Below are 26807 nucleotides of genomic sequence, written 5' to 3' on the forward strand. Positions count from 1 at the left end.
GTTGATATTTTGGTGTAACTTCCTTCTAGGTTTTTCCACTTATGCATATACAGTATTTCACTGAATCTGTGACATGGTTAGTTTTAAGACACATCATTACTTTATGTGCTAAGAACATTGCCGATTAAACTGAGATACAGTAACAATTGTAAGGCACCTTTGGTTTCAGTGATAGTGAAATACACAAAGATATGTTTTTACACTGACAAAATTTGGTATAATGCATTTTAATATAATTGTGGTCCCCTCATATTATATCGTCACATATACTGTGCATGCTGCCTTTCACTTGAAATTATACCATGAAGATTTTCTCCTATCACTAAGAATTATTTGAAAATATGATTTTTAAGTATTATATTTGTTATGAGCACAACTAGGTTGTGCTAATTAATTATACGGTGTATTGGCAGCCTGGTATGGTGACCAAGAATGCAGTCTGGATATCTGTTCAAATCCTGACTTTGGCTACTTCCTGTGTGACCTTGGGCAAGTTACTTCTCTCTATGTCTCGTTTTTCTCAACCGTGAAGTGGACACAGCAATAGAAATTCCCTTGTTAGACTTGGGGATTGGTTAATGCTTGTAAAGAAAGGCCTACAGCATAATAAGTGTCCAGTAAATATTAACCATGGTAATTACTTAATACTCTGTTATTGGTCTTTTGGGTTGTTTCTCAGATTTCAGTAATGATGCAGGAATTACATTTGTTATAAATTTTTGTCCTTGCTTCTAATTATCACAAAGCATTTAAGATGTGGAATTACTAAATCAAATGGTATAAAGTTTTAAGTGTACTGACAAAGACCATCAGATTATTTTCCAAAAAGTTCTGCTATCTGGCCAACCCACTAGCAGGGTTTGCAAAGACAGGTTACCACATACACTACAAATCATTACTACTTTGTGAACTATTATTACTGCTACCTCACTGTCTCAATTTTCAGTTCTTAGCTAACCAATGAGATGGGACATTTTGATTTTTTTTATTCAGATTTTCAGTCCAAATTACTTTACCCAGAGATAAAAGTCATTTGCAAAGATGTTGGTAGGAAACACTCCCTGAAAATAGAGCAATATATCCAGGAAAGAGAAAACTGAGGCAGAGGCTAAAAAGAGATTTGTTTAACCCACAATTATCCCCGGGTCTCAGAGAGACTCTCTGAATGCTAAGAATATTCTAGAAAAACATCAGCTTTCTACTTATTATCCCTGCACACAGGTTAGTCCAGAGTCCCAGGACAGCAGAAGTCCCTGGTAGAGAGTAGGATATTGTCTCTCTCTCTCTCTCTCTCTCAAGAGAGGCCATCAGCTGCACTTTGAACAGCAGTGTGCGACCTCACCATACCTTATTCACATCACGTAAACGCTTTCCGTTTTCTGGGATTTAAATAGCTGTGACTTGAAAATGCTTGTAGGTGGCAGTACTACACTTCCCAGACCCTCCGCTGAGAGCCCTGTCCAGCCACAAGTCATGACCACACCCAGAGCACCTCTCCCCAGGACCCAGGTTATTCCAGAAGAGGAAGTGGCAATATTGCTAACACCTTCCCGAAGAAGCAGAAACTGTGAAAGTAAGGACCAGCAGGTTTGGGGCCAATTAAAAAGGCAGAAGTCAGGGGTACTATTTCTCAGGAGAGGCCCACCATTCCCCCTGAAGTACAGTAATACAGTAATGAGATGTCAACTCGGTGAATATCCAGCCACTCCCAAAGGTAGACACTAACAACCCCATTTGCTGATGAGGAAATGGCATCCGTGTGCACAGGAAAGAGGGAGAGCTCTCAGAATCTCTTCTGAAAAGGACACTAATCCTAACAGATCAGGGCCCCACCCTTATGGCCTCCTTACAGGCCCCATCACCAAATACGGCCACATCAGAGGTTAGGGCTTGAGCATGTAAAGTTTTGGGGAGACACACACATTGTTTGTAACACTCCTTTCCTGAAATTCCAACTCCACCCTTCCCAACATTCCTTTACCTTTTTATCTTGCTCTGTTTGCCCCCACAGCTCATCTTTTTCACATACTCTAGAATGTATTCGTATACATTTTATCTGTTTATGATCTGTCAACTTTTCTACTAGAATGAAACAAAGTTATTAAGGGCAGGGGTCTTTGTCTACTTAGTTCATTATGTGTCCCAGATACCTAGGTTAGTGCCTAGTACACAGTTGGTACTCAAAAATTCCTTGCTGAATGACTGGCTAAAGAGAAATGTATGCACTCTCCCTAACCCCCTTTCTCCTTCTATTCTCTTTGCTCATCACCAGGTTGTGCAGGCCTAAAAAATGGAAAAGCAATACACTTCAGCGATCAGCTATCAGATCTGATTTCTAAATGGAATGAGGACTACTGGCTTTCCTGAAACTATGTCCTCAGCAAGTCACTTAACATATGGGACTGTTTCTTCATCTGCAAAATGGAAACTATCAATCCTAGGTATTCCTAGGAAGAGGAGATGGACGAAGGGACATGTTAAGCTATCAATAGCTAAACTTGCACTTCAGTTTCAGTTGTGCGGCTCTCTGGGGAGTGACTCTTAACCATCAGTCTCACCTTTCTGAGCTCCCACTGTCTTTCCTGCAATGCTTGGATAAAATCACTCTGAGATATAGTGGCAAGAATCAAGAGATTCTTTAAGGCGGAGTGCCATCACTTATGCCTACAATTCGGCACTTTGGAAGGCTGAGGTGAGAGGATCACTTGAGGTCAGGAGTTTGAGACCTCCAAAAATTAAACACAGAAACTACCATAGGACAGCAATTGCATCCCTAGTTATAATCCAAAAGAAATGAAAACAGGTATGTTAATATGTGTACCTGATGTTCACAGCAGCACTATTCACAATAGCTAAGAGGAAGAAACAGCCCAAATGTCTATCAACATATCAGTAGATAAACAAAATTGCACTATACACATATAATGGAATATTATTCGGCAACAAAAAGGAATAAAGTACTGATACATATTACGATATGAAAGAACATCAAACACATTATGCTAGGTGAAAGGTGCCAGATACAAAAGGTCACAAATTGTATGATTCCATTTATATGAAATATCTGGAAGAGATAAATTCATAGAACAAAATGCAGATGGGTGGTTACAGAAGGATAATAGAGAAGGGAGAATGGGGAGGAACTAGATTTTCTTTGGGGGTGATGAAAATGTTTTGTAACTAGACAGAGGTGATGGTTGTACACAATAAATGTGCTAAATGTCACTGAATTGCACCCCTCAAAGTGGCTAATTTTATGTTAGGTGAATTTCACTTCACTGAAAAAACAAAGAGAAGAAGAAAGAAAACAGATGACAAAGGCCTTTGTAGACAGCAGCCATCTGGCAACTGGGTTCTGGGCTTAGTTCTGCCACTTACTGGCAATGACAAGGCAAGTACCTCTCTGAGCCTTGGTTTCCTCATCTATAAAATAACCAAGTTGGGTTAGATCACTAGTTCTCAACCAAGACAGTCTGTATCAGTCGCATGGAGAGCTGCTTCTGAATGCACAGGGCCATCTTGACACCCTCAGATTCTGATACATCCAATACAATCAAACTTGTGTTACTGCTGAAAAAATTATTTCAGGACTTAAATCCTTTGGAGAACCTCAGATTAAAAGACCTCCAGCAGCCTACGATTCTAGTACACCCATCTGTAATCGTTGTATGTAAGATACAATTTGATAAAGAAGACAACACAATAAATGGAGAACATTTATTAGGGAAAAAACACTCCAAACACTCACAAGTAGTTATCTGGCACATTAACCTTTGGCCACCTGGCAACCACACAGGAAAAGGACATCAGGATAGAGTTCATGAGATTTTGCTTACACCACTAAAGGAGTTTTAAGGCAGATTAATCCAAAACTGCAAAAACTATGTCTATGACATAAACACGACATTCAAAACTAACTCAGCCCTCAAAATGTCCCCAGTACCAACAAATCACTGACAGCCACTGTCAGAGACAGATTTAAAGAGTCTCAAAAACAACCCGATGTGACACCAACATAGCTGGAGCTGTTCTATGCGTAGTCAACACAGACTGCCGGATGCTATTTGTAGACCTCCACTCCCACAGGTTTTTATTTCACATAAACTTATTACACTGTCCCAGGAGAGCACATTAGGCGAGAGAAAAATAGGATTCACTACTGTGTACCATGAAGAGAATTAAAGAAAACACAGGGCCGGACAAGGCCACACCAAGATGGGTTAGTGACTTTTCTCGCAGATCCTCACAGGCACTGAGATGAAGCTTAAAAATACGCTGGGGTAAGCTCCGTCCTTCCTTCCGTGGTAACCACCTGAATTAGGCTTCCTGAGCTTGGTCGGTTTTTCCCTGTGATCCAGTCATAGAAGGTTCTAGAACAAAGAAGAGAAGTTTTACATTTTCAAAGCAAAAATCTGGCACATGATCCAATGGCTTGGAGTAGGGTGGAAAGGTTGTGAAAAGCCACTAGGCATGGCAGACACATACCCAGGATCCCAGTGAGTTCAGTAGCATTCTCATTCTAACTTCTGAGTGGCAGGACTTGGCACTCAGATTGTAAATTTCATTTTTGTATTGTTCTCTAGTTGGAATTCTTTATAACATCAAGAAATGATTTTAAAATAAAAAATATTTTAATTAGTGCATTCTAAGAAATATATGCATAATATTTATACTTTTCTATATTACCTCCTCAGAAATTTAAAGGAAAGAAGAAATTCTTCTTTATGTGTTTAAGCAAATATTTATAAAGCACTTAGGGCTGAGCTAAGCAATGGAAGAATAGATATTAAAAAACAGTCTACTAAAATAAATGATGTTATTTTATATAACAAAAAATGTTATTGTAAAATACAGAAATGGGGGCATTTCACAACTCTGTGAGGAGAGGAACAACTCATCCTGCCTGGAGTAGTCAGGAGGACCCCCTCTAAAAAGATAAGAATTTTTAAAAGCACAACAAATTCACAAGGAAAAACAAGTAGATAATATATATATTCTTTTCCGAGTTGGAGACTCACTCCTTTGCCCAGGCTGGAGTGTAGTGGCACGCATGCTCATGGCCTCCCAGCGTCGACCTTCTGGGCTCCAGTGATCCTTCCTCCTCAGCCTTCCGAGTAGCCGGAACTACAGACACGCGCTACAATGCCTGGCTATTTTTTATTTTATTGTAGAGATGAGGTCTTGCCAGGTTGCCTGGGCTGGTCTCGAACCCGTAGGCTCACACAATCCACTCGCCTCGGCCTCCCAAAGTGTTGGGATTACATACAGGCTGAGCCACTGAGCCCGGCCAATAATAATTTTTAAAGACATTATATCGATATTTGAGTACCTAATCCACTTTCATAATTCACCAGCTGGGATTTCAGACCTTCTTTATATATATATATCTTTTTTTTTTTGAGTTGGAGTCTCACTCTGTCACCCAGACTGGAGTGCAGTGGCACACTCCCAGCCACCGCAGCCTCGACGTGCTGGGCTTCGGCAATCCTTCCACCTCAGTCTTCCAAGTCGCTGGAACTACAGGTGTGCGCTACCAATTCCAGCCAATTTTTGATTTTACTGTAGAGATGAGGACTCGCCAAGTTGCCCAGACAGGTCTCGAACCCACGGGCTCAGACAATCCACTCACCTCAGCCTCCCAAAGCGCTGGGATTACAGGCTGAGCCACCAAGCCCAGCTCAGACCTTCTTTAATTAGAAGGCACTCAGGTATTCTGAGGATAATCTTTAGGGCCAATCTGTAAAAACCTTCCAGAGGTTTTCTTTAGGGCCAGAGCTGATGTTTAACTGTCCAGTCATCCAGGCCCCACTCTGGAGGTCAAACAAAGGAAGTACATGGACTCAAAATACAAAGTATTGCTAAAATTCCCTGAAGTCCTGTCATGTGTCATAGCCCCACCCTGGGGGCTGAGCTCAGCAAGAGAAAAGCCCTGAAAGAGACCAGTCCCATATGGACGTGCAGGGATTTGTGTGTTTGTTACACTTGTCTTCAATTATCTTGTTCTCTTCGATCTCTTCAGGAGGTGGAGAGAGAACATCATTCTAGAGGGTGGTGTGCTCACCAACATTTCAAAGCAAACTCTGACTTGTCTGGTGAGTTTTCAAATACCACAAATAGATGAATGTGATTTCTAGAACAAAATGTGCTTATACCAGCCTCTGTAGGTCTGTGGCTTGGTATGAATTCAGACACGGGACTCCAGATGTTCTAGCTAGAGTCTAGGTCCTAGATCAATGTCTCAAGTATCATTGGAAGTATTGACCTTTAGAAAGAAATTCAAATGAAGATGCAATGTAAAGCTGGGTTTCTCCCACTTTAGTTTTTTTTTTTTCCTGCAAATCAAGTATTAAGTATGATTCCTGGCACAGGCAAAAATAACTGTCGGCTCACGGATTAAGACCACAGGCTCTGTAGCCACACTGCCTGAGTCAGATCCTGGTCCTGCTGTGTGATATCAGGCAAGTGACTTACGTCCCTGCCATGCCCCTGAGTTCATGAGCCTTCCCTTGGAGTTTGCTATGAGTATGAAATAAGATAATAGTCATGAAGTGCTTAGAATGGTGCCTGGCACACAACAAGTGCTCTGTAAGTACTTGTTTCGCACACAAAATGCAAGACCAAAATCTTTCCCAACTTAATTTCAATGAGATTGTAACATCAGGCCAGAAACACACTGCAAGCTTTATAAACACCTCGTACAGTCATCAAAGCAGCTTATACATGGGCACAGCTGAATGAGATCATGGCCTCAACCTTCTTGGTCCACCTGCTCTGCAGGACAGTGGCCACACCTTGTTTATCACCCTCTCCCAGGGCCAAGCATGGTACCTGGCCTGTAGTAGGTGTGCGATGAATACATGCCAACTAAATAGAAGAGTATGGGGAACTGACAGGCAAACACAAAAGCTGAAATCAACTCTTTCTCCTGTGAGTTTTCAAATGCCACCCATATCCACAACGGGTGAATGAGATTTCAGAAAAAAAGGTCACTGTCGGAAGATCCTTGGCTCAGCACTAATATAGACACATGTCCCCATACTCCTCCTCACAGCAGTTAATGATATGAACAGGAGCTAAGGATCGCCGAGCACTTGCTATGGGCCAGATGCTGTGTGAGAACTTAGCACACACCACCCCATCTAATCCTCCTAACAACCATTAGAGACTTTATTATACAGATGGGGAGACTGAGGCCTAGAGCAGTTTAATAGCATGCTCAGTGTGGTCAGTGGTGAGTGAGAGAGCCAAAATTCATGATGGTAGTACCAGCCCCTCTACTCTACGGCCCATCTCCAAGTCCCTGGGATTCTACCTGATGTCCATATATCCTCAGAGGCCCAGTGACCTCACAAGATCACTCAGACTGATAATCCAAGAGAACACAGACTTGTTCTCTAGCCCACAAAAGGCAAAATGGTGACTGAAAGCTGCTTAGTCACCTACATGACTGTAATACTCACTCGACTAGGAATTCTAAGGGTGTCCAGGAGCTGAAGTCAGCCTCAGGCATTGATTTCCTGTTCATCGGGGTGTCCAGAGTAATCCTGCAGTGCACAGAGATAAGCCTGTCATGTGTGCATCGCCTTGATAATAACAGTGCCCGGGCCTGCTTGGCCGGGAAAATGCAAAGGTGTCGCGTGACTACTGTGGGGCTCTGGCATCAAGGGCGACAGTTATGTAGGGAGATCAGACAGGAGGATAAGCAGACAGCAAGCAGGAAGCTGTCCACATGAACAAAGACCACATCTGAGCATAATTTAATAAGGTGTGACTCGCCCTTTAGGCAGACAAACAAAATGGAAGGAGCCACATTTTGCCTTTTTCTAAAAAATATAGCCTTTATTAAAGCATTTTGTTGTTAAGTTTTTGTTCACTCCCTAACATTCAGCTGACTCACTTCCTAGGATGTAAGTGTAACAATACTGCTTTAAATATAGGAATATTGAAATATCAAATTTTTTAATATGTGGCTACTTTCCTTAAAACCTTATGATATTCGGCAAGAAAATAAAGAATTCAGGTATGTATGACTCTCCCAAGAATATTCAGGCCTTAGGAATCAGAAAAGTTGTGGGACCAGATCACAGAAGCACAGAACCTCACAACTGAAAGGGAACTGGCAAGTCAGTCAGTGCAGCTCCTGGGCAGTCCCAGAGTCCCTTTATAGGACCACAGACAGGAGGCAAGCCTGCTGGTGCTGGAATCCTTCCAACAACAAGGAACACTCTCCCCCCAAAGGAGCTGCCTCTGCTTGAGACAACTGATGGGGACCGTCTTCCTGAACAAAAAGAGAAATATCTCCCGTGGTTTCCCATATTCTCCCACACACCCTCCCCCTAAACTGCCACCATGCCTTGTAACACACACAAACACACACACATGCACTCACTGTAATATGACAAGAACTACATATAATAAAACACATAGACTATTTTGGAAGGAAGGAGGCTGGGCACAGAGGCTCAGACCTGTAATCTTAGCATGTGGGACGCCAAGGCAAGAGGGTTGCTTGAGCCTAGGAGTTCGAGGTCAGCCTGGGCAAAATAGCGAGACCTCATCTCTATTAAAAAAATCAAAAACTTAGCCAGGCCCACTGGTATCTGCTTGTAGTCCTAGCTACTCAGGAGGCTGAGAAGGGTCACCTGAGCCCAAGAGGCCAAGACTACAGTGGGCTGTGATTGTGTCCCTGTACTCCAGCCTGGGCAACAGAGTAAAACCCTGACTCAAAAAAATAAATAAAAAATAAAGGAAAGAAGGATCGAAGGGGAAAAGAAAAAAACAGAAAACAAGGAGCAAAAACGACAGACCTCTTCCACCAGCCAATCAACCATTCTGAACAGCCCAAGATAATCTAAAACCTGAAGAAGTATTGCTACAGTCCGAATGTATACCCCCCCAAATTCATAGGTACAACATATTCTGCAATGTGATAGTATTCAGACGTGGGCCTTTAGGACACAATTAGGTCCTGAGGGCTTTACTTCCACAAATGGGATTAATGCCCTTATAAAGGAACCTGAAGGGAGCCTATTATACAGAAGGCACCATCTACAAAGAACAGGCCCGGATACCGAAGGTTTCTTGATCTTGGACTTCCAAGCCTCCAGAACCGTGAACACTAAAACGCTGCTGTTTGTAAATCATGTTGTTTGTATTTTGTTACAGCAGCACAGACTAAGAAAAATAACTTAGTGGCCTTTGGTGAATATCAGAGCCTGAGGTGATGGCACACAAGTCAGACAAACAAATGTTAACCCTCAGTGCAGCTGAGGTGGTCAGCAGCAGAGAAGCCCTCAAGCACTTACGGGAGCACAGCGATGGCAGCTGACCCAGGTGGCATGCCGCTGTTCCTCCCGGCGAGACTCTGGCAGAGCTGGTGGACAGCACCCTTGGCCATGCCGTACCCGATCATCCCTGGGAAATGGGGAGAAGACAGCTGGGTGATCCCTGGCCACCAGAGGGATAGCAAAGACATGTAAACTTCTGAGCATCTCTGTTCCCTGAAAACTTTATAAACACCTGGGCCTGGCCTCCTCCTTCAGGCAGGATACCCTCACTACCCCCCACCAAAAAATGACAACAAGCAAAGAGAAAGAGGGGGTGGGGACAGGTAAGCAGGGGGGTTGGCCTCTGGTCAGTGTCCAAGTACACAGGCTTCACAGAGGCCACTGGAATGTCCAAGGAGTACCACTGCCGGGTCTAGAGGAGGCCAGAAAGTGAAAAACAACATTTATGGAGAAAGTGAAAGGGTCGTGACATTTCAAGTTCACCTATTATTCACCTAGTACCTAACATTTATCACTGAGAAATAAAAATAAAATCGTAAGCCCCCTAATCAAGTGAACAGACCCCCTCTTGGCTGTGGGGAACCCAGAGAAACCTTAAAATCCCAGCCACGAAAGGATGGTAGGTTGGACATGTCTCAGTGTATCCCTTCCTTGTTAAGCTGTAACCAGAATTATTTCCTAGAAGTAAGCAGAAACCAGCTCTGGAAAACAAGAAAGGGACAACTCACTCCTTTTTCACCTTTGGCCAATCATCTAAAGCCACAACTGGACTCCCCACTCGCCCCACCCCCGTCCACCCCCCACTGTAGTTTCACAATGCATCCCTTCCTAAAAATTGACCACCATCTACAGACCAGTTTCGGCCAACTAGCAGAGGATGTGCAGTGAGGGTTTTTGTGTCCTCTGCTTCACCTTTCGACATCAGAGGGCCCAAAACCCCACCCTCAAATCATGCCGGTGCCACCATTTTTTGAACATCTGATCTATGAAGAGGCACAAAGCACAAATATTCACAACTCCTCCTACAGTCTATTAATTATATATATTCAGCCACCCTATTCAGCACAAACTCCTGTCTTATCCTTCTAACTCTTTAAGCACTTGCTCTCCAAAGAAGCCAGAGGCTACAATTCCCAGCATGCCAGAATGGCCACCCTGCAGGCCACAACCCTTTTATGAGAAAGGAAGCTCTCCTTTACAAATGTATGAGCCTTCGGTTGACATCACAAAAGTCATGAGGTTGACTGTATTTTTATCAAAGGAAACCAAGGCTCAGGCAGGTTGAGTAATGTGCTGGGCTCACACAGCCTTGTACTGAAGCTGAACAAGAGGTTAAAGCCCAGGGAAGAGCTGGGCTCGGAACCTTTTGATTGCTAGCTCCTTGTGAGCACCTGGCACAAAGAGGTAGACAATGGGACAGCAAAAATCAAGGAGTCATTTGGAGAGCATGCTCTGGAGTCAAACCAAATATGTTCAAGTCCCAGTTCCCCCATTTACTGCTAAAGAAATCCCGGGCAAGTTCTCAAAGCCAGTCTAATCCTCCATTGGTCCATCTGAAAATGGCCTTCGGGTATTTTCCAATACTAGCAACCAAGTCTCTGATTCTCCAGACACCAAACGGGTGTCCAACACTTCAATCAGAACTCTAGGTAGTTAGTGTCAAATTCCACAGTTAAGGGCTCATCCTCACAAGACCTCCCCTACTTCAGATACCAGTCACAAGTCCTGGGCCATCTGTATTTCTAACCAATGCTATAAATCAGGGGCTCTCATGACCTTTTGAGGACCAATAATTTGCTAGACTGGCTCAAAGAACTCAAAGAACAGGCAAATACTTTTTATATTTACTGGTTTATTCTACAGGATACAACTCAAAAAGAGACAGAGGCAGGCTAACAGAAGGGGTAGGCTTGGAGCTTCCACGCCCTCTCCAGTCATGCCACCCTCCCAGTACCTCCTCTCATTCACCAATCAGAAGCTCATCACATCTTGTTGTTCAAGAGTTTTTATGGAACTTAATCTCTAGCCCCTTCCCCCAATCCTTTCCAGGAAGTCAGCGGGTAGAGATGAAGTTCCAACCACGCCCCACCCCATCACTTGGTCTTTGTAGGGGGCAGCCCCATCCTGGGATATCTAGGGGCCCCAGCCTAAATCAGCTCATTCAAATAAGCTCAGGTATGAATAACAAAAGACTGTCTTATTACTCTGAAAATTCCAAGGATTTTAGAAGTTCCATATCAGGAACCAGGGACAAAGAGCAAATATACATCTTATCACACATGGGAATAAAGTACTTCAATTCTGAGTATACCCTCAGCATACCCTATTGAGAGTAGGCACTCAATAAATGTTTCCAATCAAGTTAATGGAAGTAACAAACCCTGGAATCCAACTACCTGAACTACTGGCTTCATGTCCTGGCCCGGTTGCTTGCTAGTGACAAAGGTACTTAACCTTGAGTCCTTGGTTTTCCATTCCATAAAATGAGAATGACAATCTCAAATCCTAAAGATGAAACAAAAAACTGAATAACAGCCCTCAGTGCAATGCACATAGGAACACTCATTCCTGGTCAGTACTGTCATTCATGACTCTGGGTGAGTCACTGGCAACCCTTTCCTCAGATGGAAATAAGGAATAGCAGAAAAGATTGGATCTGGAATTCAAATAGCGGGGTTCTAACTCCTGCTTTTATAACCACTAGAAAAACCACAGATTCCTGGGGCCTGTTTTTCCATCTGTAAATGTAAGTAGTAACTCAGATCTCAATTTATTCACAGGGTGGTGCTGAGGCTCAAAGGAGACAGTATCCAGGAAAGGGCCTTGGAAACCACGGAAGGCACACACAGGATCTGTCAGGGTGGGTGAAGCCAGCCTGGTGTATGAGGGTCTTTGCCTGAATGATGCTCTCCTGGTGACTGAGTAGGAAGAGAGGCTGGTATTTCTCCCACACTCTGCCACCCAGCCATTGTTATTCATATTGCAATATGTGATTCCTCTCCATATCAAACAAATCTGCTGCCTATTGGGGGCATCTTCTTCCTCATCAGCCACAAAAGAACTGACTATGCTCACCCTGATATGATTGCTGTGGTGACAATTCTGACCTTAGCGCCCTCATGCTCACCAGGCATCAGTCATTCTGCAGCCCTACAAAGCCAGAGCTGGGAGAGCAGTACCAGGGTCTGTCGGCTCCTGGGCGTCAAAACCCCATTACCCTATCCCATGTTATTGTGTCTCTCCTATTTGAGAATCCCTAGACTCAGTGTTAGAAAGACAAGAAATGCAAGGCAGCTCCCTGATCCCTGATAGCAGCAGAGCCCAGAAAGAGCTCAGGATCTGGAGTTCAAGGCCAAGGCTTCAAACCCAATATGTTTCTTCACCGCTGTGATTTGGACAAGCAGTTTTTTCAGCCTCTGGTTCCTCCCTGCTAAATGGGATATCAATGCCCAAGTCACAGGGTTTCCTCAAGATAACGCAAAATGTGGCACAAACACATCCTATAAACTCTAACAGGCTCTTTCATTCCCAGAAGAACAAACATTCCACAAAGAAAGGGATTTTCATTGTTTGGTTTATCATTGTACCTCCAGTCCAATAAGTGAATAAATGTCTTATTCATTGCTGTTAGAAAAAAGCAATAGGTGAGGTCCCCGAGGGAGGACAATGGGGCTTAATCCAGTGGTGGACCCTAAAAAGCTGCAAGAATTAAAGAACAAACTGACCAGATACAGTGGCTCACACCTGTAATCCCAGCACTTTGGGAGGCTAAAGCAAGAGGACTGCCTGAACCCGGAAGTTAAGAGACCAGCCTGGGCAAGGTGGCAAGATCTTATCTCTACAATAAATCAAAAAATGAGCCAGGTGTGGTGGCACGCACCTGTAGTTCCAACTACTTGGAAGGCTGAAGCAGAAGGACAGCCTAAGTCCAGCAGATTGAGGCTGCAGTGGCCGTGAGCATGCCACTGCACTACAGCCTGGGTGGCAGAGTAAGACTCGGACTCAAAGAAATAAAAAGAAAAAAAAAAAGAACAAACTGGTAACTCTGCTTCCTTGAAAGTACTTTATGTGCTTCCCAGTAACCCATTCATTTCTCAATATTCCAGACAAACTAACTTTTAAATAATAATCTATGATGAAGTGAAAATAACAAGGCACAAAAAACCTCTAGAGATGCATCAAGTTACGGTTTCTTTTAAACATGTGAATGTACATGTAAGCATGGTGAGGATGCACACTAGAACAGGCACAGAATGCTTCCAGAAAGTTACATAAAAAGCCTAATTGTAGTTGGACCCAGGGAGGGAGTGCCGTAGGGATCAAGAGTTCGAGCAGGAGGGCATCTTCCTATTTGGTGCATTTCTTTTGGTACCATGTGAATTTTTACTACATGTGTTGGTTAGTTTTTTGTTTGTTTGTTTGTTTTTTTGAGTTGGAGTCTCACTCTGTCACCCAGACTAGAGTGCAGTGTCCGCTTCCGGCCCCTGCAGCCTCAACCTGTTGGGCTCCGGTGATCCTTCCGCCTCAGCTTTCCAAGGAGCTGGAACTACAGGTGCGCGCTACCACATTCGGCTAATTTTTGATTTATTGTAGAGATGAGGTCTCGCCAAGTTGCCCAGGCGGGTCTCGAACCCGCGGGCTCAGGCAATCCACTTACCTCAGCCACCCAAAGCACTGGGGTTAGTTTTCAATTTGAAAGCTGATTACTAAATTATTTAAATAAAAAATAATAACTGCTTTCTCACCTTTTTCCTTAAGCTCTACTTAAGTCCTACTTACCCTTTTCCAAGACCCTGCTCGAATCAGCTCCCTCCACAAAACATTCCCAGGGGAATCACCTCTCCCTTCAGCTCCCCACCCCATGCATTTTGTTGAGATCCTAATTCAGCACAGTCTCCCACTCACACCGCCCATATATAGCAAGCAGTCGGTAAAATTACTGAGTCAATGGATCAATTCATTATTCAGACCAATCTGTTACTAACTAACCAGATGGTCCTAGACAAGTCAACCAAAAATCACTGAATTTGGGTTTTTTTCCTGTGTAATCAAGGGACAGTAATAGCACCTATTTTTATGGGGACCTCTATTGATGAGGGCTTAGCCCAACAAGCCTAGCACCCAGGAAAGAGATGCCTAAAACAAATTTTTTTAACCAAATTTTCTGAAGTATAACTGAAATACAATAAACTGAGAATGTTTAAGTTGTACTATATGAGCAAATTCTGACGTATGTGTACCTGCCACCTTTCCTCCCACTATTCAGTGAACATGCACTGACTGAGGCGAGGGATGCCTTTCATTAGGGTCAGTTTTCATCTGCCCCACAGGCATGTGGCAGGAGCCCGGTCTCTCTTCTCTTCACTTTCCCCTGTGACACCCAAATGTAGCTGCTCACTAAATGCTGCTACCACAGGAAAAATAATAATTAATCACTGTAAACCTCACCTCCTTTAAAACTACTGCTTCCTCTAGAGGTCAACAGGCTCCCTAAAACCCAGCACACATACCGCTAAAAGTGTAACAGCTGTGGGGGCATCACATGTTTAGGGAAGGGAGGGGAGAATCACAGCCCAGCCCAGAGCCAATCACAAAACTGCTCCAAAAACAACCTCGAATTGCAACAGAGGGTCAAGGTCTCAAAAAGTGAAGCACAAGAAGAGTATTTCATCATCCCTAGCTTCTCTGTTTAATCGGGGACAGAAGCCAATAACGGTATAAAAATATAATAAACTCCTCAGTGATTAATATAAACCAGGATGTAAATGCTCATTAATCCAGCCCTAGTCTTCAGCAAAGTTCAGGGCTCTCTCTTCATTCTATTCAAACAACACAAAAGCAGTGAATCTGATGGAGGAAAGAAACCAGCAACCCTAACAGCCTAATTCTCCAGAACAACATCTTCCTGAGGCATAAAATGTGAGTAAGAGGATTTCTTGCAAGATATGAAAAAAGTGCATTTCACTAAGATAAGCACTTCCAAATTATAAAATGATCGATGTTGTTCTCAAAAACTGATTTCCAATCACAGCACAGATTCTTTACTGGTAAACAAAAGTGGTCACTATCATTTTAAGTTTATCCTACAGAAGACAGCCTATAAATGCAACCTAGGTAATAGGTGGGTAGGGTTTTCTCAGTATTGTTCCAATTGACAACCTTCCATTTTTTAACCAATCTTTTTGGGTTTGTAGGACGATTAAGCCTGGCTCATCATTCACTTCCAAGTCATAGATTCACTTTCCTAGATTTTTCTGGCATCTGAACCAAAGTTAAAAGATCTCATGACTCAGATTAGTTTAACAACATCTAACCTAAGAGTTTAAATATGGAAGGAAAAAAAAAACAAAAAAATACTTGTTAACATCTGACACAGGCATCACCTGGCAGACGCCTGGAGCAAATAATAATAATGGTTCACATTGACCATGGACTGTTGTAATGCCTTTCTAGACCATTCACATCCATTAAGACATTTACAACACACAACCACCAGACAAAGGATTCATTATTATTTATTCTTATTTTGCTGATGACAAAATGGAGGCTCAGAGAGGTTAAGTAATTTGTCAAATGGGTCACAGTAAGTGGCACAGCTCCAATGGAAGACCAACCTGCACCTGCAGTCCTAACCACTACCCAAAAATGTAAACAAAGAAGGGTACTTACAAACCAAAGGAAAGTAGGAAACTGGTCTGTCCTTTAGAAAAATCAGGCTTTCAGCCCTAGGGTTTTGTTTTTCAAATGTCAAGCCATGACTCATCTCTCTTTACTTTTTAGTGCCTCTGCTCTGTGTCACCTTTAAGAAAAATCAGATCTCAACCAGACACTTAAAATTTACACAGCTCTAATCATTGCAACAGCTGTGGACTTGTATGATCATATGCGCTAAGAAATGGAAGAAGGAAATAGCAAGAAATTGTTGGTCAGAGCCTCATAGTTCAAAGAGTTACATTAAAATTGAGAAGGTGCCCAAGGTTTCTACCTTTTACCAAACAGTCTAAAAAAAGTTCCCATTTCTCCAAGAAGAGTTTAACTTAGATTGCAGAGGTAGGCCCTTTCTGCCTCCCGGTGTGTCCCCTTTACCTCCACTTAAAGTCTTTTAGCCCTATTCCAAAGGGAGTGTTATGAGCTGAACTGGATTTTTCCAAAATTCATATGTTGAAGTCCCAACCCCTAGTACCTCAGAATGTCACTGTATTTGGAGATATTTGAAGAGACATTTAAATTTGGGTATTTAAAGAGGTGATTCAGTTAAAATGAGCTCATTAGGGAGGGCCCTAATCCAGTATTACCAGCATCCTCATGAGAAGAAGAATGAGGACACAGATACACAAAGAGGGAAGACCATGTGAGGACACAGGGAGAGGGCAGCCATCTGCAAGCCAAGGAGAGAGGAGTCAAAAGGAACCAACCCTGCCAACACCTTGAACTCAGACATTTATCCTCCAGAATTGTGAGGAATTAACTTTCTGTTGTTTAAGTTATTCAGTCAATGGCAGCTCAAACAAACTTACACAAAAGTAAAAAAAGGCAAAGGAAACTTGGGTCTTCGTGATGTACTAGAAAAAGCACACAATTTGGAAATGATCAGGGGTTGGGTTCAAAGTAAGTTTGCAACTTACTTATTGTATAAATCCAGGCATGTTACCTAACTCTCCAAGATTTAGTTTCCTAAACTGTAAACTGAAAAAACAATGATATCTACCCCAGAATTAAATGAGAATATATGTAAAATGAAAAGAGTGAATATAAAAATGCCTGTAATCTACTGTGAATATAGTAAGACACCATTTATTGTGAATATAGTAAGACTCTACCATTTATTGTGAATACAGTAAGACCCGCCATTTACTGTGAATATGATAAGACCTACCATTTACTAGTGGCTACTATGTGCTGGGCACTTGCTACATACCAACACCTCTACAGCTTTACCTCTACTCTTCATGTTAGATATTACTGTCATTATTTTATGATTACTACAGCAGAAATTTAGTCAGCGAGATCAAAGAACTGGTTCAAGGCCACACATCTAGGATGAAGAATCTATACCCAGCGTCTCTCATTTTAAAGCCTATGCTATTTCCAGCAGCCAGGCTGGGATACATGGATACAATGTGCAAATAGCAACACTGTTGATTAACTAATTAAGATCTACTACACCATTCATTCCTGACTGGATCACAGACAAATGAACCAAAGACTGGGTGCCAGATCTCAGTGTTCCTTAACCACGATAATCATGAAGACAGATGCAAATGAAAGGATCAAGACTCTTCCCCTTAAAAAGAGTTAGGCCTAAAAGAAAGCAAAACCCATCCAAACTGTAAAGCACCTCAGAGGGTAAAGGGCTTTAACAGTTCTCATCCCACAGAAGTGTCCAGCAGCCCCAGCAAGCAAGGTAAGCATCGCCATTTCACAGACAGGGATATAAAGGCTTACCAGGAGTCCCATCTAGAGCAGCCTTTGCACCAGCCAAAGTCAGGACGCCTCCTTCCTTGAGGTGCTTGGTGGCCAGGTGGCTGGAAATGGTTGATGTCCATAGGCTCTGCTTCCACATCAGGTCACAGTTTTTAAAGAGAGCTGAGTGAAAAAACATGTGGGCTCAGTATTCCCAGTAAAAAAACTGAAAGATGAGCTCACCTCATACAGCCCTACATGCAAGGAAGCCCTTCCCCAATCCCTGGATCCCTGTCTACAGAAAATAAACAGCACAAGGCTCAGTGGTCAGAGACATGGATTCAAATCCAGGCCATGTGACTGCCCAAGTCTCAGCTTCTTCACCTGTAAACTGGTAAAATCTTAGCAAATAAAATTTTAGCAAATAAATCTGGAGTTAACTGTTTTGCAAGACTGACCTGAATTCAAAGATTGTTTTGCTTTATGAAGGTTATCAGATTTGTAATAAAAGCCTATATGTCTACATCAGGTTTTCCCCAGGATAATCCAAGGGCCTATTACTGTACAACCATAAAGAAGGATTTTATAGAGCTACATTTTTTATGGCTGAAAGTTTAATGTCAGCTTTAAAGACTCTTTACAAGAGAGCTGAAATAACAACCATTTCATACTTGCTTTACTCTCTGGCCTTGCCAGAGACATAAGGAAGAACAAGTGGTAACATATGTCACCCGGCTAACTGAGCAACCCACAGGACACAAGGAAGCCCGTGATTCACAAAGAATGCCCTTCTGAAACAGTTGGAGGGTGGTCAGCAGGCAATAACCAACACAGTGAATTTCCCTGCTAAAAAGGCTAGAAAAAAAAAATGATGGATCCACATTTGTCACTTCTTGCTCCAAAATACATAAAAAGGTTGTCAGGCTATTTTGCCAACCTGATCGCCCCACAAAATACCAATCTCACATTTAAGTATGATTCATGGAATTTCAATGTCTTTTTAAATGGCTTTGGCTAAGAAGTGTGGAAGGGATGATAAAATTAGAAAACTACTATTTTCCAACCCAAAACAGGATAACTACTTCAGGCAGGGATTATGAATGGATGCTTAAAACCACTGTGTGAAGAATAGTTGGGTTACAGGATATTCACACACAATATCAAATGCCATATATCCCACAGATTTCTTATTGATTGCAAACAGAAAAACACACCTTTACAATGGAAGCCTGGCAGTTACTACTTCAACCAAGCAGCAAATTTGGCATCCCCATGGGCAGGGTAATCTGACATACTGAGTTTTCAATGTGATGTAATATGAGGTACACACCATCACTCAGGAAGAGCTCACGTCTCAGAAATGTTTAACCTGAATCTAATCAAGTCTCTAGATCTAAATTTCAATTCACAGGAAATATTGTTGATAGAGGAACAAACCAAACAATACCTTGAAGAAATATTTAGACAAATATTTAGACAAATTTAGAATTCACTGCACACAACTAACGTTCTGGTATATTCCTTTCCATATTTTCTTTGCAAATTACAGAATCATAATCCAAAATGAAAACTGACTAGGACTGGACAAAAAGTCTTATCACAGGAGAAAAAATTTTTTAGGTTAAGAGATTAAAAAACAACAACAACACAATGCAATTATAAATCTAGAGTGAAATATGTTTAGGGAAAAAGACAACTAGAGCAGACATGGAATAAACTGGGGTAATCTGCGTATGGGCTGAATGTTATTATTCTTACAGAATTCCTGTTAATTTTCTTAGGTACAGCATATCATGATAATGTAAGAGAACCAGCTTATTCTTTGGAGATGCATACTGAAATATGGTGGCACATCCACTTACTTACAAATGATTAACCAGAAAAATACACAAAATGCACACACACAAGAAACAAGAGAGCATAAGTATGACAAATGTTAACAATTACCAAATCTAAATGAAGAGTATAGTAGTGTTCATTGAAGTGTTCTTTCAACTTTCCTGAATGTTTAAAAATACTCATAATAAAAAGTGGGAAAGGTCATCAGCTTTAGTAAAAACTCAGTTTTGAGTTCTTCTGACCTTCAGAATGATCTCCCCAGGTCCTGCACAACCTCCACTTCCTGACTAGTAACAAGTCTATAAGGTTTTCTGCCTCTGCTTTAAACTTCAAACCCAATGCCTCACTCCCTCACCTATAAAATGGAAAAGTTAATCATTACCTCACAGGACCATTGTAAAGATTCTGGGAGACAATACAGAAAAACAGCTGGCCTGTCACCTAGTCTACACAGAGGAGCTAATTAACTCAGGAAAGGACTCACACTTGGATTTGGCATTGCCACCAGCCCATCCTCCAGCGACACAAAGAATTGCATCCACCTTGTCTTCACCCAAGAGGTTCCCAACCTCAGCAGTCACCTTAAACACAGGGCGGGAAAAAAAGATGCATAAGCAAAAGGCAAACCAGCAGGGGTTAATGTCTTTACAGATACCTGAGTTTATTTTTTTCTTTTTTTAAGAGAGTTTAAGATAAAGTAGCCGGGCTCGGTGGCTCAGCCTGTAATCCCGTGCCTTTGGGAGGCTGAGGTGAGTGGACTGCCTGAGCCCGCGGGTTCAAGACCTGCCTGGGCAGGCGAGACCTCATCTCTACAATAAATCAAAAAATCAGCCGGGCATGGTAGCGCGTGCCTATAATTCTGGCTACTTGGAGGGCTGAGGCGGAAGGATCGCCAGAGCCCAGCAAGTCGAGGCTGCGGTGGCCGGGAGCGGCCACTGCACTCCAGTCTGGGCGACAGAGTGAGACTCCAACTCAAAAAAAAAAAAAAAAAGATAGTTTAAAGTACCTATCAATTAATACTTTAAAAATCAGATGGAGGACAAAATCTCTGATGAGTGAAGCCCAAATACATTGCAATGTGATTTTTACAAAGCAATCTAGAGTATCCTTATAAACATTCTAAAAGTGGGGTTATAAGCACCCCCTAAAATAAACCAATAAAGAAAAACAGGAAAAGGTTTAAAAATCACCTAGAAATTCACTGCACACAACTAACGTTCTGGTATATTCCTTTCCATATTTTCTTTGCAAATTACAGAATCATAATCCAAAATGACCAATTCTACTCCTCTCGCAATTCAAAAATTCATTTAACTGCAACTCCAAAGAAAATGCCAAAAATAAATTATTTAGAAATTGATAGAAAAAAAAATCAATGGCAATGGCAAATGTTAGTAAATACTGAGTGCATGGGGGTTCATTTTAATGATCTCTCTACTTATACATTTGTTTGAAATTTTAAAGCATTGAAAATATATCCATGTCCTTTTATTATAATTTATTAAAAGACTAGTCCAAGCCGGGCTCAGTGGCTCAGCCTGTAATCCCAGCGCTTTGGGAGGCCAAAGTGAGTGGATTACCTGAGCCCACGGGTTTGAGACCCGCCCGGGCAACTCGGGGAGACCTCATCTCTACAATAAATAAAAAATTAGGCAGTTCTGGCTATTGACCACAACTCTTCCATATTTTTCTGGAATAGCTGAGGTAATACCTCCCAGTTGCTTCATTAAGATCAATTTTCTTAAGACTTAAGACCCTGAATTCTCCCAGCAGCAATACCAGTCCTTTACCTCTGTCCCCAGTTTCACAACAAAACCGAATGCCAGGCTGTTTGTCCAGAAATTCTTAACTGGAGGGAGTGGGAGGATTAGTGCAAGGGTAGAGATTTTAAAAGCTAAGCATATAAGACATTTCTCAATCTCTGTTTCACAGATGCAGATGTACTATATCAAGTCTCAGATGCGGACAACCACCACATTCAAAAACCCACACAAGCTCACAGCTGGGCGTGGTGGCTCATGCCTATAATCCCAGTACTTTAGAAGGCAACCAGCCTAGGCAACATGGCAAGACCTTGTCTCTACAATAAATCAAAAAATTAGTTGGGTGTCGTGGCGCATGCCTATAGTTTCCGCCACTTGGGAGGCTTAGGTGGAAGGATAGCCTGAGCCTAGCAGGTCAAGGCTGCAGTGGATGTGATTGTGTCACTGTACTCCAGCCTCAAAAAAGTAAAAATTTTAAAAAGCCCTTATGGACATCAGAAATCTGCAATTAACAAGAACAGAAGAGACACGATTACAGAGACCCACACTAGCAGGACTGTTGCTCGCCAAGCCCAGGCATTGCCCATCCATGTAGTTTTAATTTTATTTCTTTGTTCACAGGAAGCTGTTTTGTTTTGAGGCAGCTTAGTGCAGGGGTTAAGAAAACAGTCATCAAACCCCAACACCCAGGTCCAAATCCTGGCTATGGCATCTACTACCTGTTCAACATTGGACAAATGCCAGGGACTTTCTGTGCTTCAGTCTCCCCATTTTTTAAAGGGAGATAAAATTAGAATCTTTGTTTTGGGGATGTTACGAAGACTACCTGCGTTAAAGTAAATAAAGCATTAGAATGGAGTCTGGCAACGAACAATGCCATGTCAACTTTTACTATTAAACTCATTAAGGCCAACCTGTATCACTCAGGTCTAGGAAACATTAGGACCATATTAAGAAAAGTAAGAACCAAAAAATACATGTTCTGGAACAAATCATCTGGCTTTTATATTCTAACCTGTGTCAAAGTGACACTTTAGGAAGAGCAAATGAGTAGCACAATTATGCTCACAGCTTTATTTTTGAAATTTTTAGGTTCATACATGTATGTTATAGATGGATGAACTAAAAGGAAATACAAAAGAAGTTAGCTATATGGTGGAATTATACATGATTTCCCTCTTCCTTTTGCTTCTCTGTATTTTCTTTGTTTTTTTGTTTGTTTGCTTTGTTTTGTTTTTTTTTGAGTTGGAGTCTCACTCTGTCGCCCAGACTGGAGTGCAGCGACCGTTCCCGGCCACCGCAGCCTCGCCTGCTGGGCTCCAGCAATCCTTCCGCCTCAGCCTTCCGAGTACCAGAATTACAGGCATGCCCGGCTGATTTTTTGATTTATTGTAGAGATGAGGTCTCGCTGTCCAGGCAGGTCTCGAACCCACGGGCTCAGGCAATCCACTCACCTCAGCCTCCCAAAGGCGCGGGATTACAGGCTGAGTCACCGAGCCTGGCTGCTTCTCTGTATTTTCTACATCATAAATGTATCACTTTAAAAAAAGATTTTAATTTGTTATAAAAACAATAGCCAAAGATCCTAAACTATCCAAAAAGTGTTAAGATCACTAGAGAAAGCACAACTAAATGAACACAGACCCACCTACAGACACCTGAACTTATTAAAGTTCTCGTTGGGAGACCCATGCTCCCAACTCCAACATTAACCAGCCTGTTGGCCATATCACCTAGTCCCTACAACCCTGTTGCAACTATAAAATGGCTCGCCTGCCCGCCTCACTGGGTGGTTGGGTAAATATCACCCAGAGAACTATGTGGAGATTTTCGTGGAAGTGTGGGCTAGAGCACTGGTATGAGAACCATTAAACACAGAGCCAGCCGGGAACAGCTATGTGTGAGGTGAAAGGATCACTAGGGCCCAGAATTTCAAGTCTAGACTGGATAACATAGTGAGACCCCATCTCAAACAAACAAACAAACAAACCCATCCTCCAGGCAGCTCACCAAACAGGCTTCTCAAGAAAAAAAGAATTGTTTAATATATTTATACCAAAACATCCCTCAACTTGTTAACAGTGCTTCCTTCCAGGGAGTGGGATTATTTCCTAGTTTGCTTATATACTTATACAGTTTTGTTAGACTTCTTGTTTTACAATTCACATATAATTTTATAATTTAAAATAACCTATTTTGCTAGTGTTCGTGTTTTGAACTGGGTAACTCCACTTTTTAGAATGTATCCTAAATAATCAGATATGTAGACATAGATGTTCACCACAGCATTCCTGATAACAGTAAAAAATAAAAAAAACTTAAAGGTATAATAAGTAGAAACTAAATAAACTGCAGCCAAACCATGAAATGAAAAATTACACATCTATAAAAAGAATTGTTAAGTGATCTGAAAAGTATTTAATTTAGAGTTTTTTTTTAAAAAAGCCGACCATAAAATATAAAATACAAAATTATTTCAACTTGTAAAACATATAGTATGCACAGGAAAGATTTAAAAACAGGCCAAAATGTTAACAATGAGCTAACTTAAATGATTATAGAATTTTTTTTAACTCTTTTCAAGTTCTCCTGCAGAAGCACAGATGGCTTTCACAATTAGTGAAATAGTAATTTAAAACAAAGGAAGAACACACAGCCAGTGGACACCCTTTTCCAGGGTTCCCCTACCTCAGCATTTGGGGCCTTTCTGGAATTACCTGATCAGCCTGCTCAGTAAATGAGTCTGTCATTTTAACAACAACATTGGCGCTGGCCTCTTCATTCTCCACTACATCGATGCTGGCGACCCACTGGAGCAAAGGAGAAGACAGCCTTGGTCAAGAGACACGGAACTGTTGTTATTCCTTCAAAGATCCACACCCAGAAATGAGAAGAGTGGAGACAGATGAGGGGGGGCTCAAAAGAAAACCCACTAGAGCAAGGAAGTAGCAACTGACCTCTCACACTCCTTGCAGGGACACATGTCTGGCCAGCATACCCAGGACATGGCCCCACCCCTGCCCCTCCTTCCTCCAAACACTCCCCTTTCTCCTCCTCCTCCATCACCTCTAAAAGCCCAACCCTGCATTTATAGAGACACCAGGGGTCAGCAAATTTTGTGTCAGGGGCCAGATAGTAACCAGATAGTAACTATAGGTTTTGCTGGTCATCTGGACTCTGCTGCAATTACTCAAATCCACCATGGTAGCAGGAGAACACAGTTATAAGTAGGGAAACAAATGTGTGTGGCTGTGAGCCAAGGAATCTTCAGATGCTGAAAAATGAATTTCACGTAATTTTTACGTGTCACAAAATATCATTTTTTTTCAACTACTAGAAAATATAAAACCATTTTTAGCTCTTGGACTGTATAAAAACGGGTGGCAGACCAGATTCAGCACACAGAGGCAACCTGCCTGCCCTGTAGCACAGAGGGATGGCCTTTGGATTTGGGAACCAGACAGATGGGGCTTGAATTCTGGCTCTGCTATAAAGTGGCTTTCTCTCCCTCACGCTGGGTAAAATGGGGGTTGTTTATGATGAATAAGGTCAGTGTAAGAATCAAATGAAATAGAGGGTGCGAAATCTCCTGGTACAGATGACACTTGTCCTTACTCAAAACATTTCCGAGTCCCTCAGTCTGAAGGCCCCGGAGATAAATATTTCTGCCTCAAACTATGAACACAGCAGTCATTCAACAACAATAACTCCACACAAGCCATGGAGGATACTGAAACAACAACCAAAAAAAAAGTCTCCATCCCAGTTCTCCCTAAGGAGGTAGGAAGAAAGGAGAAAAACCAAAAAATAAATCAGCTCTCCAGATTCTGCCAAGTCATAGGTAAACCAAAGCGCCCCCATAGGGGCCAAATACAGCCTTCACTCCCCAACACGTGGATACAAACAGGATCTACTGCATTAGCGTTATCTGGGGGATTAAATGAAATTCAGAGTCTCTGAAGAGCTCTGGTATAGAAGCACAGTGCCTGGTCCTTGGCAAACACTCCTTAAATCCTGCCACTGGAACCACCATCTATCTCTGCAGACCTGGGAAGACACCCTCATCAGTCTTCTCAGGTTCTGAGCTGGTGGGTGGCAGGAGAGGGTGCTGTGTTTGGAATCCTTTAGAAGCATATTTCTGTGCTAGACTTTAAGCAAGAAGAAAACCCCACACAGTACAACGTACACCATTCAGGTGGTAGTTAGTTACACTGAGAACCCAGACTTCAACATCAAGCAGTATATCCATGTTACAAAACTGCACTTGTACCCCCTAAAGCCATAGAAATAAAAATACATATATTTTAGCCGGGCTCAGTGGCTCAGCCTGTAATCCCGCGCCTTTGGGAGGCTGAGGTGAGTGGATTGCCTGAGCCCGCGGGTTCGACCTCATCTCTACAATAAATCAAAAAAATCAGCCAGGCATGGTAGCGCATGCCTGTAATTCCGGCTACTGGGAAGCCTGAGGCGGAAGGATCGCCAGAGCCCAGCAGGTCGAGGCTGCGGTGGCCGGGAGCGGCCACTGCACTCCAGTCTGGGCGACCGAGTGAGACTCCAACTCACAAAAAAAAAAAACAAAACATATATTTTAATATCTAAAAAAAGAAAAAAAATACTGGGACCTCTTCCCGGTCCAAGGAGAATCACTCAGGACTGTACTCCAGGCAGTGTCTCACAGGGAATGTGCTGGGCCCATCTGAGAGGCTAGGGTCAAGGATCTCTGACCACCGATCAGCTCTGCTCTGGCTCACCGCCTCCTGGGAATGGATACCTGACGATGCAAAGTAGCTGAAATACTCTTTGCAAAGCATTTGCAGAGCTAAGCCTTCAAACTACCTGGTTCAACGGGGGAGTGGGTAGTGATAGTAACATCAGCAATAGGTGGCATTTCAACAGCTTTTACCAGGCCTCGGGTTATTTACGTGCAGTGACACCAATTGTCTCATTTAATCTTTCTCACAACTCCCCTAAGGGGTAAACACTATCACCACCCCCATTTTAGAGATGGGGAAACTGAGGTCCGTTAATACGCGGTCATCGCATAACCCAAGCCAGTCTTATCCCAGAGCCCGCTTTCTACATTCTCTCTCCCTGTCCTCTCGCCCCTGCTCCCCTCTTCCCCCTTTGGAATTCTTTCCCGAGTCACGTCGGACTTTCTAGGCCAGGTGGAGGCCCACGGAGCGCCCCCGACGCCCCCGACCTTGCCAAGCGAAGGTCTCGCTCCTCGGTCCGGGCGTGCGCACACACTCGGAGGCGGCAATAGATACGTGCAGCCCTGGGCGTGCACGTGCAAGCACCCGAGGCAGGCAGCGCTCAGGGCTTCCTCCAGATGGCCCGCCCGGGCTGCGCCCGAAGGTCCCCTGGCTCCTCGTCGCCATCAAGCCCGCCATCCGCGCGCAGGTCAGCAGCCCCCGGCCCCCAGCATTACCCAGTTGCGGGCCCGAAACGCCTGCACGCATCGCGAGCCCAGCGCGCCCCTGCCGCCGTACACCAGCACCCGGCGAGGGCCTCCAGC

At 42.9% G+C, this 26807-nt stretch overlaps 1 protein-coding gene across 1 annotated transcript; it reads right to left on the minus strand.

Moving 5' to 3' along the window:
* Positions 1–3703: 3703 nt before the first annotated feature.
* Positions 3704–26803, minus strand: QDPR (quinoid dihydropteridine reductase). Its single transcript, XM_008051908.2, has 7 exons — positions 26721–26803; positions 24010–24102; positions 20014–20110; positions 17733–17873; positions 9306–9414; positions 7461–7544; positions 3704–4370 (listed from the first exon to the last, which is right to left on the minus strand). Exons 2-7 carry the CDS (start codon positions 24040–24042, stop codon positions 4265–4267), a joined length of 570 nt encoding a protein of 189 aa, XP_008050099.2. The 5' UTR covers positions 24043–24102; positions 26721–26803; the 3' UTR covers positions 3704–4264.
* Between the last annotated feature and the right edge of the window lie 4 nt (positions 26804–26807).

Source organism: Carlito syrichta, unplaced genomic scaffold, assembly GCF_000164805.1.
Source record: "Carlito syrichta isolate Samal-C Ts95f unplaced genomic scaffold, Tarsius_syrichta-2.0.1 Scaffold243451, whole genome shotgun sequence".
In the NCBI taxonomy this organism is placed as follows: domain Eukaryota; kingdom Metazoa; phylum Chordata; class Mammalia; order Primates; family Tarsiidae; genus Carlito; species Carlito syrichta.